This window comes from Watersipora subatra, chromosome 7 (genome assembly GCF_963576615.1).
Source record: "Watersipora subatra chromosome 7, tzWatSuba1.1, whole genome shotgun sequence".
Classification (NCBI taxonomy): Eukaryota; Metazoa; Bryozoa; class Gymnolaemata; order Cheilostomatida; family Watersiporidae; genus Watersipora; species Watersipora subatra.
In genome coordinates, this window is record NC_088714.1 from 48,157,605 (window position 1) to 48,172,311 (window position 14,707).

General features: G+C 36.1%; 1 protein-coding gene across 2 annotated transcripts in view; it reads right to left on the reverse strand.

Moving 5' to 3' along the window:
• LOC137399569 (zinc finger protein 296-like) overlaps positions 1-10,855 on the reverse strand; it is a 63,591-nt gene extending 52,736 nt beyond the window's left edge. For both annotated transcript variants that reach the window (XM_068085747.1, XM_068085746.1), the window contains exons 1-2: positions 10,562-10,855; positions 7,640-7,954 (exon numbers count right to left, since the gene is read on the reverse strand). In XM_068085747.1, the coding sequence (XP_067941848.1) occupies positions 7,640-7,954; positions 10,562-10,655 (409 nt within the window). In that variant the 5' untranslated portion in view covers positions 10,656-10,855. The remainder of the gene's footprint in view (positions 1-7,639; positions 7,955-10,561) is intronic.
• Positions 10,856-14,707: the final 3,852 nt, after the last annotated feature.

Genomic DNA, 14,707 nt, shown 5'->3' on the forward strand with positions numbered 1-14,707 from the left:
ATAATATGTTAAAGTTTTAATCTAAGCACTTTTTTGTACAAAAATTTTGATATCCATGTCCTTGAAAATGAGTTGTCTACAGCATGAATATTCTTTGTCTCATTTATGTGTGTTGTCTCGGAAAGTCCCTTAAGTGGTAGCAGCAAAGCTTGATTAGCTAAAATAACATCTATGAGATGGGAACTTTCCAACAGTCTGGAGTCTAGAACCAGAACTCTCTGGCAGTTAGAACCTGCCCTAATTACATATCTATGTATTGCAAGTCCTTATGCTCAAGCCGCGCGGCTTGTCGTTGGGCGCGGCTTCTGGTTCAAGGTCATAGGCTGCGGCTAAAGCCAAGTTTTTAAAACTTACGTGGGGCTCAGGGCGGCTTCTCGATAAACACGGTCTCTGCTCAGTTTCGCGCTATAACCATAAAATCGCAGTCATGATACACTTATGTACGGGGTTTGGCGACCTACTCGTTTATTTTCAAGGTCATGTTTATGGAATACTTTAGACTAAAGAAGAATTTATCGCTCATGTTTAACTCACCGCAGTCATAGGTTATTAGGTAACACCTTTTCATTCTTGACTGGCATATTTTCATAAACGTGAAGCCCTCTAACAGCGCAATAAAAATCTAGCTGAGACATGGCATGTAAGTTCTTGATGCAAGGGTTTAGGAATTTTAATTCGAACTTGGAAGTAAAAGAAAATTCTTTTCACATGTACTGATGTAGCCTGTTTTCTTATTCAAGAGGACGGGGTATAGCGAAACCCGTCTCAACACTCTCGCTCCTGGAGGGGTCAACGATGACAAAACCTCAGTCATTAGCCGCGGTCTGTAGGCATATGCGGCTTGTTGGAGGATTATTTTTTCGTTCGTGAGTCATCTGTTTTTGAGCACAGGCTGCGCGGCTTGAGCATGAGGACTTATGGTATATATATACCAATAGTTTAATTAATCTTATTTGTAAATTGCTCCGGCATTTCATGCAGAATTTGTTACCAATCAACTTTTACCAACAACCAAATGTATCTAAATGTATAAGTTGAGTACTTATAGCGCATCATAAAGCATGAAGCACAATTCCGTCTTCTCACGATAGAGCACAGAACTTGTAAGTTAATCCCAATTCTCCATTTTTTCTATACCGGATATAACTTTTTCAGAACCACAGAGTTTTCCACTTTACTCATAAGCAAAGGCATATAAGCAATAATTTTTCCATTTGCGGGATGGATGTTAGCATGACAACTTGTGTCAATTTGACAGATTTAGCTGCGTATTGACCTTGTGAAAGGACGCACCCACCCTCATCAGATCTAAGAAGTACGAGGGACAATCTTTACTCCGTGAAAATCATAGTGTGAAGGTTTTAATAATTAAGTTAATTCCAACTTTTAGGACTAGAGAACTACTCATTGACACATAAAAGCTAATACTTGGTTGGTCAAGGATAGCGCTTACACGAGTTCATGGAGGTTCATGGAGGTTCATGGAGGTTCATGGAGGTATAGCCTCTTGTGACTATAGCCTATAAATACCAGTAGTGAAAAATGATGCTCAGAGTCTGTCCCAGTTAACATTACTACTCATCCCTTGCGGTTATTTTACTGGGCAACGATCAATCAATATTCTATGGCATTGCAATGAAGGTTACATTCTTTACTTGGTTTCTTTGTTTCATCACTAGTGAATGTCGGATGACCACTGCCTGACCGTAGCCTGCAGCCACATATCCCTTTGAGCGAGATTTATTGCCTGGCCATCCTTAGCCGTTAGTACTTAGTGCGTTTGTCAAGAACTAGAGGAGTGTTTAGTAAAAGCCAGTAAAAGTGTGGCTGCAAGTATGAAGGCTTGGTTAACTAGGTAAAACATTACAAATACTCATGTACATGTATTGGGAACTTTCCACTAGCATCAGTACCAGGAAAAACAAGCTGGTGGTGATTGAAAGGGTCGACTGGCTCATTTTAACACTGAACTCACTCACTTTACAGCCTTAAAATCTATGGCAAGTTAGATAGCCATTGCGGTGATTAATATATTTTTGATAAAAACTTAATTTCATCTTACAGTTAGCCGATTAATGTCATAGAAAATATAATCAGGTTAAGCAGACAGTAGACAAATGGTTTGAAGGATGTCAACATGGTGTATTCTTTTGTATAGAATACTTTTATTCTTAAAGGAAGCCATGTTGCTAGAGCCACTCACAACTTGGCTAACCACAAGAGCTGCATTTCTGGTTGAAAATAAAATGTGACAAGCACAGTTTGTGCAAGGAAAAACAAATATATATGCAATAGTTGTCAATATATCTATTAGATGCTCAGTAATCAATCCTAACTAAAAATTAATTCTACTGAAAATCAAGCACCTGCAGGATTCTCAAATGATATATATTTGGTATAAGTTTGCTGGTGCCTAAAGACATTAATTATAGTATTCAGTCTTTAGCCAAGACGCGTAGTAGAGAAAATTCACTTTTGGAGTGACGGGATGATTAAATTAGTATAAACTATCAGCATTTTGAATTAGAAAGTTTATCATAGTTTTACTTGTCATAAGAAATCACAGAAAACTGAGTAAAAAGATTAGAAACTAATTTAGTAAATTAAGTATGCATTTGGTAAAACGACTTTTGAAAAAACTTGAGTCAACTATGGGAGACGTGAGTCATGAAGTAAATGTAATATTGGCAAACCATCGACAACAATTTTCAAGGATTTAGGAAGCTGTCATGGCATAATGGTCAAGAGCATCTGACCTGTGAAAAACCGACCAGGTGTGATTCATGGAAAGGTCACAGGAAGGGCGTTCAACCTTATACTTTTCCTCTGTCAATTTACAGATGTAAGCCAGTCCGCGGTGGCTATCCAAACAAGAATATGGCAAAAGAATTTTTGATAAGACTGACTGCAGATACCTGTAGCTTGACATCAAAACAAGCAAATGCATGCTTAACCAATTTTTCAATTTCCAATAGCAAAAACTAATGCAATAAAACGGTTTCTTCATTGTCAGTTATTTCTATTGTTAAGTTGACTTGGATCTAACTAGCATAAGATAAAATTCAATTCTAACATGTTTTTGGCGAAGCATGAGAATTTTTGTTTGTGAAAACAATTTGTCTTGAATTTTAACAATAAAAACTACATAAAATGATACCAATAATATTAATAAAGCTTGCTTCTGTCGGTGCCTCTGGTATCAAACTTCGTGCATGATAAAAATGAGAAGACTTTGTATGTAGAAGCTAATCTACACACACACAATGCACATACAAAATCAATAGATTTGGATGAAAAATGCTGCCCCAGATAGTAGAAAACTTAATAGTCACTATTAGTACAAGTTAGTAATCAGTTTACATTTTTATACTGCTACTTTTAAAACTTGTTTTCACTAATGGGAATAATATTTAGACGTAAATCTGAACTTTTGTGCAACAAACATTTCAATTAGTTTTACATATTTTCTTTAAAACAAAAAGGTTGGTAAAGCAAAATTTGAACTGTAATATTCTGAAGCTACAGACTATATGTTGCTAAATAATTTCTGAAATGAATGTAGAATTGAAATATGAAAAAGCTTGAAATTGGCAGATCTATTAGCGCATTACTTATGTACCTGTTCTCAAAAGATTAGTATTAAATTAGTCTAGTAACTGTCCTTAGTGCTGGCTTCTTAAGAACTAAAGACCTAGCCTTGAAATCTATTTAAACTACAAGACTATTACATTGACCTCATTATGGCAACTGCCTATAGCAAATGGCCCTACGATTATAGACTTTTTTTCAATTTACATAAATTATTTTATTTAATAGAATCATAATTCACAGCATGTCAGAATATTGGTGGGGTAATTACCCCGAGGCAATTTAAATGGTAGTCCAGCAATGTAATGGTACAATTTTACTATCAATTAAGGTTATTAGCTCTAGAAAAAATACTATTTTTGTTTTGAGCAAACATACATAAAATACATTTGCAATACTAATATGAACCAACGTAGAGATTTACCGCACAGGCTCCTGGAAAGCAAACTGATTTCATAAAAAATTAAATTATCTTCGCAAGAAATATGGTTATTCAAGTAAAATTATAACCAAAGTAGTCATAGAAATCCATTGATGATTCCATAGATAGATACTGACTACTAGATCACCTTAGCTCTTTTACAATGTACATGTACCATTGTTACTTGGAATGCATCTATCATTGTACTACTTAAACAAGAAACAATTCAAGGATGCCCTTAGCGCATCGATTTTCTGATGATTCTATTTAATTCAAGTATAAGACAATCTAATGTATACCAAACTTGCCATCCCCAAAAGTTAGGGTACGAGTATCCTATGCTATTGGTTTGCCATTTATACTCATCCTTACAGAAAATTGATTGATAATTTAGGTAGAGACTGAGTAGCTAGTACCAGCCCTAATCCTCTACTCAGAAAAAGTATATTTGTGTTTCACCAAACAGTCAGTTTCTTTTATAGATAAACCCGATGAATACTTTTGGGTTAGCTTCATCTTTATCCTAGCCACAAACCACTAAATTCAGAATATGTACGTGTCCATCTAAGCTATGCTGCGGTTGCGTCAGATATTACGCTATACTGGATAGCGGCTAATGTAATGGGAATAATTCTGATGGTGACGTTAGTAAGCTTTTGTGGTTTTGTGAATACATTTAGATGGGGAACTGTGGCCACTTTGAGGCTACCTTATCATGAATCTTAGAATAACTTCCAACTAAATTATAATGCTCAGCCAAAGATAAAGATACATCCAGTTATAAAGGGCTGTGTGCCATTGTTGATACAACAAAATTCAGCATTAAAAAAGCTTTCACATGCTTATTGCTTTTTTGGGTTGCTACCAATCATGTTTATGGATCCTAGTGATTTCATAGATTAACAGGCTATTTTGTAACTGATTACAGCGTCATAAATTATTTTTACTAATTTGAAAAGATACTCTGAGCTTTTTTGAAAAACTCCTTACGTTACAAACTCGTTGAGTATGCAAACTGAACTCCTGTACCACCGCTTAGATGATATGTAGTTAAACGGAAACCCAGTTTCAATTTTGATTTAGCTCAGACTCATCTTGATATGAATGATTTGTGGCGTGTACATCACTGATATCCATGAGCAAATAAATGAATATCACCAGCAATGAACATAAAATCCCTAAAGGGAAATTATATTCATTAAATAAATTCCACAGAAAGGTCTTTATAGTTGGTAATGAATAATTCACATTTGATGGTAAAGTAGGACAGAGTGAGTGAAGCAGTATTATAATAGTACGTGGGAGATAGCTATGGCATATTTACCATGATATACCAACAATTTAATAATAATAGTGCTACAAAAGCATCTAGTCAAATGACAATTTGACACATATTCCTATACATCTCCAGATAGTACATAGGTGCTACCGCTGAGTATACGCATATTTAATATAGAAGTGCTATTTAAATGTACTACAGTGGACATTTGCAAAGTATGAATAGTAAGTTATTATAATTGTGTCGATGTCTATGTAGTACGCCAACTAGCTGTGCTACCCGGCGTTGCCCGAGTATTAAAAATCAACTTACAAACAATGAGAGGTAATGAGAGTTGCCTGCCACTTGTTATTAACCTGGCACATTGCCAATGGATAATTCGAGTAAACTTACTAATAAGAGCTACCTACATTATGCCATGGCTTTGCGTCATGACCGAAATTGGTCACCTATTTGCTCTCATATAGCGACATATATTGCCTAAGGAATATATCAAGCTCGCGCGGTTTAGTTAGTAAGGCGTCGGTTCTGACGAACAGGAAGTTTCGAGATCAAATCTTCTGATTTACGAGCTCTTCATTCCGAGATTTTAATAGCTATAGCTGAATAAGCATACACAGATATATATAAACTTTGAAAATAAAAATATATATATAGATTCTAATACCTGTAACATGTACATGCATCTCTAAGTCCTATATCAGTCCTACTGTTATGCATCTCCATATAGGCTATGCAAAGTACTACAGAACGACCAACGAGGACAACAGCGACACGCAGCCATGGTATGTCGGTATATAACTGAATAGTACAAGAGCTTCTGTTGGGCCTGACAGCTATAGTGTCAAACTATATAAAGATATATTTATTAAAATTAACTATTATTATCTACAGTATCATGTATTCACAAAGCATATAGAACATTGAGCAGTTTCTGGTCGGCTACTGTTTATATAGATCTTCTGAAATAGTATATTACAAACATCTTTCCAATTAATTAAAAACTATTCAACTGTTTCTGTAACAACCTAATTAAATTGACTTGATAAACCTATCATCCTAAATGTTCTAATATTAAAACTTGATAAATAGTACTGATCTAAACTGATTCTATACGTTTTTATCCTAGCTCCTCTTCATGAGATGTAAATCAGTATTATACACTTCATCAAGATGTCTGTCTATAAATCAACATTATTCTATTATTAGGATAACAGCAAACTTGTAGCTTTTTTGCACAGTAGAAGAATTCGCCGAGGAGTATGGCTTTGCTGAAGGTTGCTTAGGGCCGGCAATGCCATTCTACTAAATGATTTGTTAAATTTTAGCCAAAATCAACAGTCTATAATGAAACATCTGCATTACTTATAATGTAGCGGGATAAGATCATATGGTTTAGGCGGTCCAAGTAAATCATTTCATCTGAATAATTATTATCTGAATAAAACCTGATGGTTTCGGAGCCTGTTCATTCACATAAACAATACCTTTAGTATTTGATTAATAAAGGTTCATGGGTAGGTGGTGAATGTGATGAACAACGTGTTATTCTCAATCAATCACCATTATATGTCCACATAAACTATACATGCTATGAATGACAAGACAACTTTATATCCTGTAGCACAATGTACCGGGTAAGCCAGGCAACTTTTGACCATCGCTGAGGCTATTGTGAGCATTGGGTCAACGTGAGCATCACAGCTTTACAGAAGGCGATTCGGTAGGCAGTTTTACAATTTCAAATCACCAATTACAAAAATTGGGACATATAAACAAAATTCGCGAATCGTACAGATCCATTGATATGATGATCATAATCAATCTATTGGTGTTAAACTGGCATGAGTTGTAGTGATAAATTGATCAATAGCAATTCAGCTTTCCGCCAATAAGAATGTAAGTAGTTTTGCACATTTGCTATCAACTTTTAACTCGGCCTGAATACCAGAACTGGAAGCATTTCAATATTATCATTGGTGCTACATACTGGTTTCAATGCATGACCAATAAAAATATTTAAAAATGTGGATCGAAACAGGTTAATCATCATTGCATCCCCACATTACTTTGCACTAACGGTTTTTTACATTTAATGTTCGAAACTAGGTAAAACAGTATCAGTATAAACAGCTTTTTAGGTTGTGGTATAAGATGTGGAACAATTAACAATTACTAACACTCTTCCTCATTTGTCAAAGGCAATTTAACAAGGATGTGGGTGTACTTGAAATGTTGTCAAACAACTACAAAAATCTTATTGTACAAGCCATATTTGATAGCTAAGACAAAGATATCTTGGCCCGAGGTAAGCTAAAATCAACACACGACAGCTGACACAAGCTTCTTACCTTTTGGCTGTTCGTGAAGTCTGTACATAGACCGACTAGCTGACCTACTCGCTGCTGCAGATGCCTCTTGGATACCATGGATAACAGATGCAGTGAGACTGCTGAGGCACTCTTCTTCCTTGTGCTGTAGAAACAGCTGAAGATTACTGAGGCAGAACTCCTGAGCGCATTTACCACAGACAAGCTTGTCGCTTACTTCTTCTTTGACATGATTCCCTTGTAAAAGCTCCTGGTCAGCCTTATTGCTTCCTAGTGCCTGTTTAGAACAGGTGCTCTGAGTTTGTGATGGGCCGCCTTCTGCTATCATTACCATATCTGGAAGCAAGTGTAGCATACCCTTTTGAGAATCATTACTGCATAAGCAAAGATAATGCCAGATGAATACACCAGTACCAAGTAGTTCAACTATTTGTTAAATTTTGATGCTTAACACATTTTATGAATAGCATTGATGTTACTAAATCATGACATACTTAAAGGTTCACTTGCAACAAAATTCACATTACAGTTATTTGGTATCAAACGATTCACCATGTCTTACTCTGCTGTGTTGTAGGTGCAAAATATGTGGAAATGTGATTACAAGCTCCTAAAAGCTAAAGAACGAACAGTTAATCGCAGCCATCACAAAACCGCCGTAGATTAGAATTTCTTTCCAAAACGGCTCATATGGGACGTAGTTGTACAAGATGGCTTTTGTTTACACTTTCACGCAAACTCATTCATCGAAATATTTTCACAAATATACTTCACGCATTCAATAAAACCATGTTTATTGTTCTTACGTGTCTATTTTATCATCATTGTAATGCTGTCACTTTTAGCACTGATATCTTATAACTTGCCGTAAAATGTCGTTCAATTTTTTAACCTTAGCTGGAAAGAGTATAGGTATATCATGGTCTGATAATCATGACAAGCCTGTTGGTCACCTGTGATAATCGAAAAGTGCTGCAGAAATTATTTGCGAAGTATTGGGTCACATGATCAGATTACGACTTACCGATTAGACCAAGTCGAAACAAAACTGTAAAGTAGCGAGCATCTATATTTGATACGGGGTCTTCGGTAAAACCCTAAGTGTTTGTCATAAACTAGTGGTACGAAAGTTTTATATTGAGCCTCTTATTGGCCTTTCAATTCACGTGAGAACATCACGTGACAAAACAATAACCAAATGTAATGAAAACGTCAGAGAAATAAACTGATTCCAATCTACAACGGCTTTTCGTTTTTGAGCTTTTAAGAGCTTGTAATCACATTTCCACATATTTTGCACCTACAGCACAGCAGAGAGAGACATGGTGAATCTTTTCATATCAAATAACTGTAATGTGAATTTTGTTGCAAGTCAACCTTTAAGGATAGAGTATGATATTTATATTATCTGAGAACTCTGTAGAGTCTTTTTCTCAGATATGTTGTGGGTAAGGCAACCTAAGAGTAAAAAACAACACTGAAAAATACATAGACCTATGCTGATCCTTGCATAGCACCCATAGCACAATACAGATGCATTGCAGATACTTTTCACATAGCGCAATGTATCAGCACCGTGGGGTTGGCACCGGCACCCGCATTCTGCCATTGACTAGAACATAATTTGCTACAAACTGTCAGTAGGAACTCTAGCTTTGCTGGCAGGTTTCCAGCAAAAAGCTGCACAAATATAAACTTTTGAAATGGCAAATACCAGCTAGACTTGGTGGCCTTTTGTATTCCAGCAACAAGCCACAATAGATGTCATTATAGTGCATACCTACTCTGTAATAACATCGACCAATTCTAGAGGGTATATTATTTCATCCTGATTTCTCCTACAAGACTAGTGTAAAATGTAATGTTCAAAGGAGATGAACTTGGCTAACACCTGGAAAATCACTTTGTTCCACAGCCTGTGTAATCATCAAAACTCCTTGGTAGGGCTAATGAGATATATCTGTATGAGAATAAGTCATGTATATTGATTTTATAGCTCTCTTAGGCTATGTGACCAAGATATACAACTGTGGCCACTGCCAAGAGAGCTGTTTACTACGGCTCAGTGTGATACGAAGCTTCTAATCATTGGGTGACTCAAACATGCATGGAAAACATACTAGTCAAAAAGAGAAACAGCCGATTATAAACGGATAAGTTAGGAACTAAGTTGTTATTTCAGTATCTTCATTTTTTCGCCAACAGCATACCTCTTTCGTGTAATCAAACAGGGTACGCTGGTTACGCTCTTAATAGATTCCTTTCACAAGCAGTATGCGAATAATTACAATAGGAATTTACAAAAGCCGTGAAGAAATCAATTGATAAGCCGTGGCCTTGCCAAGGTAGCCACACATGATTGGTCAAGCATTGCTAATGATAAAAAAGCAGCAGAGTTGTTGGTGTAGTGTATAAACATAGAGGGGATACCATATCGCTAAGCACTGGACAGGCTAGAATGACTGGTCGTCAAAAGTTCCTTAGCTAGTCACGAGTGACCTCTTTCGACAAACTAAGCAAATAACTCCCAACTAATTGCACTGTGTACATCTTACATCGCCTCATCCTCATCCGCTTGCATTCCACTACCAATGCCAAAAATGTCATAAATCGGTCAACAACAAGGAATGGGTTAGGATCAACATTCTATAATATTATGTATATGCAGGAGGTAGTCCTACCCTATCAAGGATGTTCAAGGTTACCGCTAAAGACCACTGCTAAAGGCCACCGCTAAAGGTCGCCACAACAAACTGGTATGAAAAGATGAAATGCTCAATGTTTCAAAAAGTTAGAGAAAATGTTTAATCTCTGAGATAATAGATAGATGGGAATGTACTTTTACCATTTCAGATGTAACGTCTCACAGTTGCCAAGCAGCCTAGTAAAGGCGAATACCTAAGCTGACACTTCTTGAAGACACCGAGCACGACTACGCATTACCTTGAGAATAATTTGGACTAGTTGTCTTCACGTCTGTTTTTTCAGATTCATTGCTGACGAGATGCTGAGGACGGTCCTGCTTGCGTCTGGACATGGTACTGCGCTCCCATCAGGGCAGCGTCCCTCCCTAAAGCCAGCATTTACGGTCAAGTAGAAACGTGTTCATGCTAGCGTCCGCTCCTGCAATCACTGGCCTATTAGACTGGCCCTGGTCGGCGGCTGGACGGTCAGTTAGGTGCCTCGTCATCATATGTAAAATCCAGCGCTAAAGTACATCCATCAACAAACAACTCTTGCGCAAATATAGCCTCAGAACCTCAGTGTAATACGCTCTACCCTCAATGGCGCCCGCAGAACACCATCTAAATGATACATTTTCGATAAAGACAAGCAAAGTTATTAACTAGCCAATGAGTGACCGCTAGCCACATGTAATGATGTGGACTGGCTTTTAAATAGAATTATCCGCCCAGTGGGCTGGCCTAGATAATGCTACGCGAAGGAGTATATAACTCCAGTTTGCAATTAAATGACATGTACAAGTAATGGATATACAGCACCTTACCTGCGCGGGAGAATAAATAACTTCAGTTACTTGTTTTGACATACTGGCAGCAAGTGACCTTGCTAACGTTCAAAAATGATGATCTACAATGATGCCAGATGCTTATTGATGGACAAGGATAACTGTAGTGTTGTACCAATTGTACTGACTGTTATCTAGCTATTACACAATACATGTAGTTGACAGTTACAAGTTGCCCAGACACAATAGTGGCCAGGTGAAAATATTGTGGAGGTTATCATTAGGCAAGCCAGCTCACCAATAAAGCATGTATAATATCCCCAACAGCTTTACACATGAAATGAATCATGGCAGGAACATATATATATATATATATATATATATACATGTATATATATATATATATAGATATATATATATATATATATATATATATATATATATATATATATAATAGGCATTTATGCATAGAAAAACTGTTTTTTTCTGAAAGCCTCTAGCCAGATTACACACACAATACAACAAGCTCTCATAGACAAATATCAGCTGAATAGCATAATTTGTTTCAATCGTTAATAACAGCTAACATTTTCATAAACATTCCAATGCCTAGATAATATAATGTAGAAAATAGAGTTGTGTAAACTACTAGGAAACTTGTTTTATACACATTTATGACTTCTGAAAATCTTGTGAAGTTCCAATGATCCTTTGATCAAATATTTATGTCAAGCGTGAACTAAAGCCGGTGTCTTATCAACATAATTATGGTCTTGCTCTTTATGATTGACATTAATTGGAAAATGAAATATTTAGGTAACACTTGTAGTCCCAAGCATTCATTTGCATAATGTATTACATGGTTAGGTTCATCTAATGAACTCTTTATTGGCATAAACAAACAATCTGTGCTATCCATATAGGCTACTAAAATTCGATGGTTTATGGTGATGAGTCGATTGGATTTTAAAATTTCTGGAAGAATGCACGGTTTGCAACATTATTTAAATAATGCAATGAAATACTCCTCACTGTAATTGTAATGAATTAGTTGATAGTTTAGTTATGTTGCTAAATAAAACAAATTGGGAAAATTAAAGCTTTGCTCTTGGCATAAGAAGAATAAGTGATAGCGGTTGTGAAATTAAAAAGCGCATGTTATAGCAAAGCAAGTCATTTTTGAAAGCGTCTTAGCTATGTAATTAGGCTTGAAGCAAATTTGATAGCTTAATAACGCCAAATCCATCATCTTTGAGTAACTAAAGATCATGTTCAAAGGTTATTAGGAAATCAGCTATCTACGTATAAGGCAGGTTGATGGATGAAACCTGAAAATGAATTTGAATGAATGACGCCATAAGTGATACAGGAATTGTGAACCTTAAGCCAATAAAGAAATTTTTCAAAACCATCCATAAACAGTTGCTATATCAGAACAGGCAGAGACTTTTGAGTGTCCTTGAGTTTATTTCGTTTTGATTAAAATAGGGCCAAATTGGGTTAATGGTGATGCAAGATCATTAAAAATTGAACTGGAGATATACACAAAACTATGTTTGTTTTTATACGTTGGTATATGAATTATAAAGTGAACACCCAAAAATCAAAATGCTGTTCATGATGGATCGCCGTTTTCTGTAATATTTCGTGGTGGATGAAGCAAATCTGTCAGCAGTTTATGATGCTGGCCACCTTAAAGGTTGACTTGGAACAAAATTCACATTACAGTTATTTGATATCAAAAGATTCACCAAGTCTTACTCGGTTGTGTTGTAGGTTCAAAATGCATGAAAATGTGATTAAAAGCTCTTAAAAGCTAAAAAACGAACAGTTAATCGCAGCCACACGAGACCGCCGTAGTTTGGATTCTCTTTTCAAAACGGCTCAAATGAGACGTAGTTGTTGCAGGATGGTTTCTGTTTACACTTTCATGCAACCTTACTCGTCGAAATATTTTCACACACATACTTCACGCATTCAATAAAACCATGTCTATTGTTCTTACGCGTCTTTTTTATCGTCATTGTAATGCTGTCACATTTAGCAGTGATATCTTATAACTTACCGTAAAAAAATCATTTAATTTATTAACCTTAGCTCGAAGGAGTACATATCATTGTCTGATAATCACGATGAGCCTGTTGATCACCTGTGATAATCAAAAAGTGCGGCAAAAATCATTTGCGAAGTATTGGGTCACATGATCAGATTACGACTTGATGATTAGATCAAGCCGAAACAAAACTGTAAAGTAGCGAACATCTATATTTGATACGGGGTCTTCGGTAAAACCCAAAGTGTTTGTCATAAACTAGTGCTACGATAAGTTTTATATTGAGCTTTTCATTGGCCTTTCAATTCACTTGAGAACATCACGTGACAAAACAATAACCAAACTGTCATGACTACGTCAGAGAAATAAACAGATTCCAATCTACGGCGGCTTTTCGTTTTTGAGCTTTTAAGAGTTTGTAATCACATTTCTACATTTTTGGCACCTACAACACAACAGAGTAAGACATGGTGAATCTTTTGATACCAAATAACTGTAATGTGGATTTTGTTGCAAGTCAACCTTTAAGCTAAACTCTGAGTGCTAGCAATTTATTGGCTGAGAAATTAGGCCAGCAAACATGTCTACTTCACGTGAAGGATATTTCCACAGACGGCATGTTAAACCCATCGATCATTTGATCATTTATTAAATGTTTTTTGCACAATTTAAATGTGATGAGCAATACACAAATTATTCTGTGACGTGCATACTAATAGGATTGCTTCTTTTGCTAGAAGTCTTGCAAGCCTGACAGCACAAAAACTGGCAATTGCTGGTGCCTTAAGTTTTAATATCATGAGGGGCTTTTTACAGAACAGTATAGTGATATATTTTTTAATGCTATTCTTCATAAATATTGTCAAACCACAATTATTCATAAACATTACTACACGTTAGACCTAGTGACTGGGTAATAAAAATAACTAGTAATGCATTTCCTTTGTAGCAGTCTTGCCCATGCACTACTAATCAAGCCACAACAAATATTTTCGCTATTTCAACATTAACGGTTGACTGGCAACAAAATTTACAATACAGCTATTTGGTATCAAAAGGTTCACCATGTCTTACTCTGCTGTATTGTAGGTACAAAATATGTGGACATTTGATAACAAGCTCTTGAAAACTAAAAAATGAACAGTTAATTGCAGCCATCACAAAAACGCCATAGGTTGGAATCACTCTCAAAACGGCTCAAATGTAACGTAGTTGAAAACGATGTGCTTCTTGTTAACACTCTCATGCAACCTCATTCGTCGAAATATTCTCACAAATAAACTTCATGCATTTCATAAAACCATGTTTATTGTCCTTACACGTCTATCTCATTATTATTGTAATACTGTCACTTTGACCACTGTAATCTCAAAACCTAACAACCTAAAAACTAGTTTAATTTTTTAACCTTAGCTCGAAGGGTGCATATCATCCTCTGATAAACATGAAGAGCCTGTTGGCCACCTGATATGGTCGAAAAAAGCTGCAGAAGTTGTTCGTGCCATTTGGCGGTAAATATGGGTCAGATGACCAGATTATGACTAGACGATTAGACCAAGCTGAAACG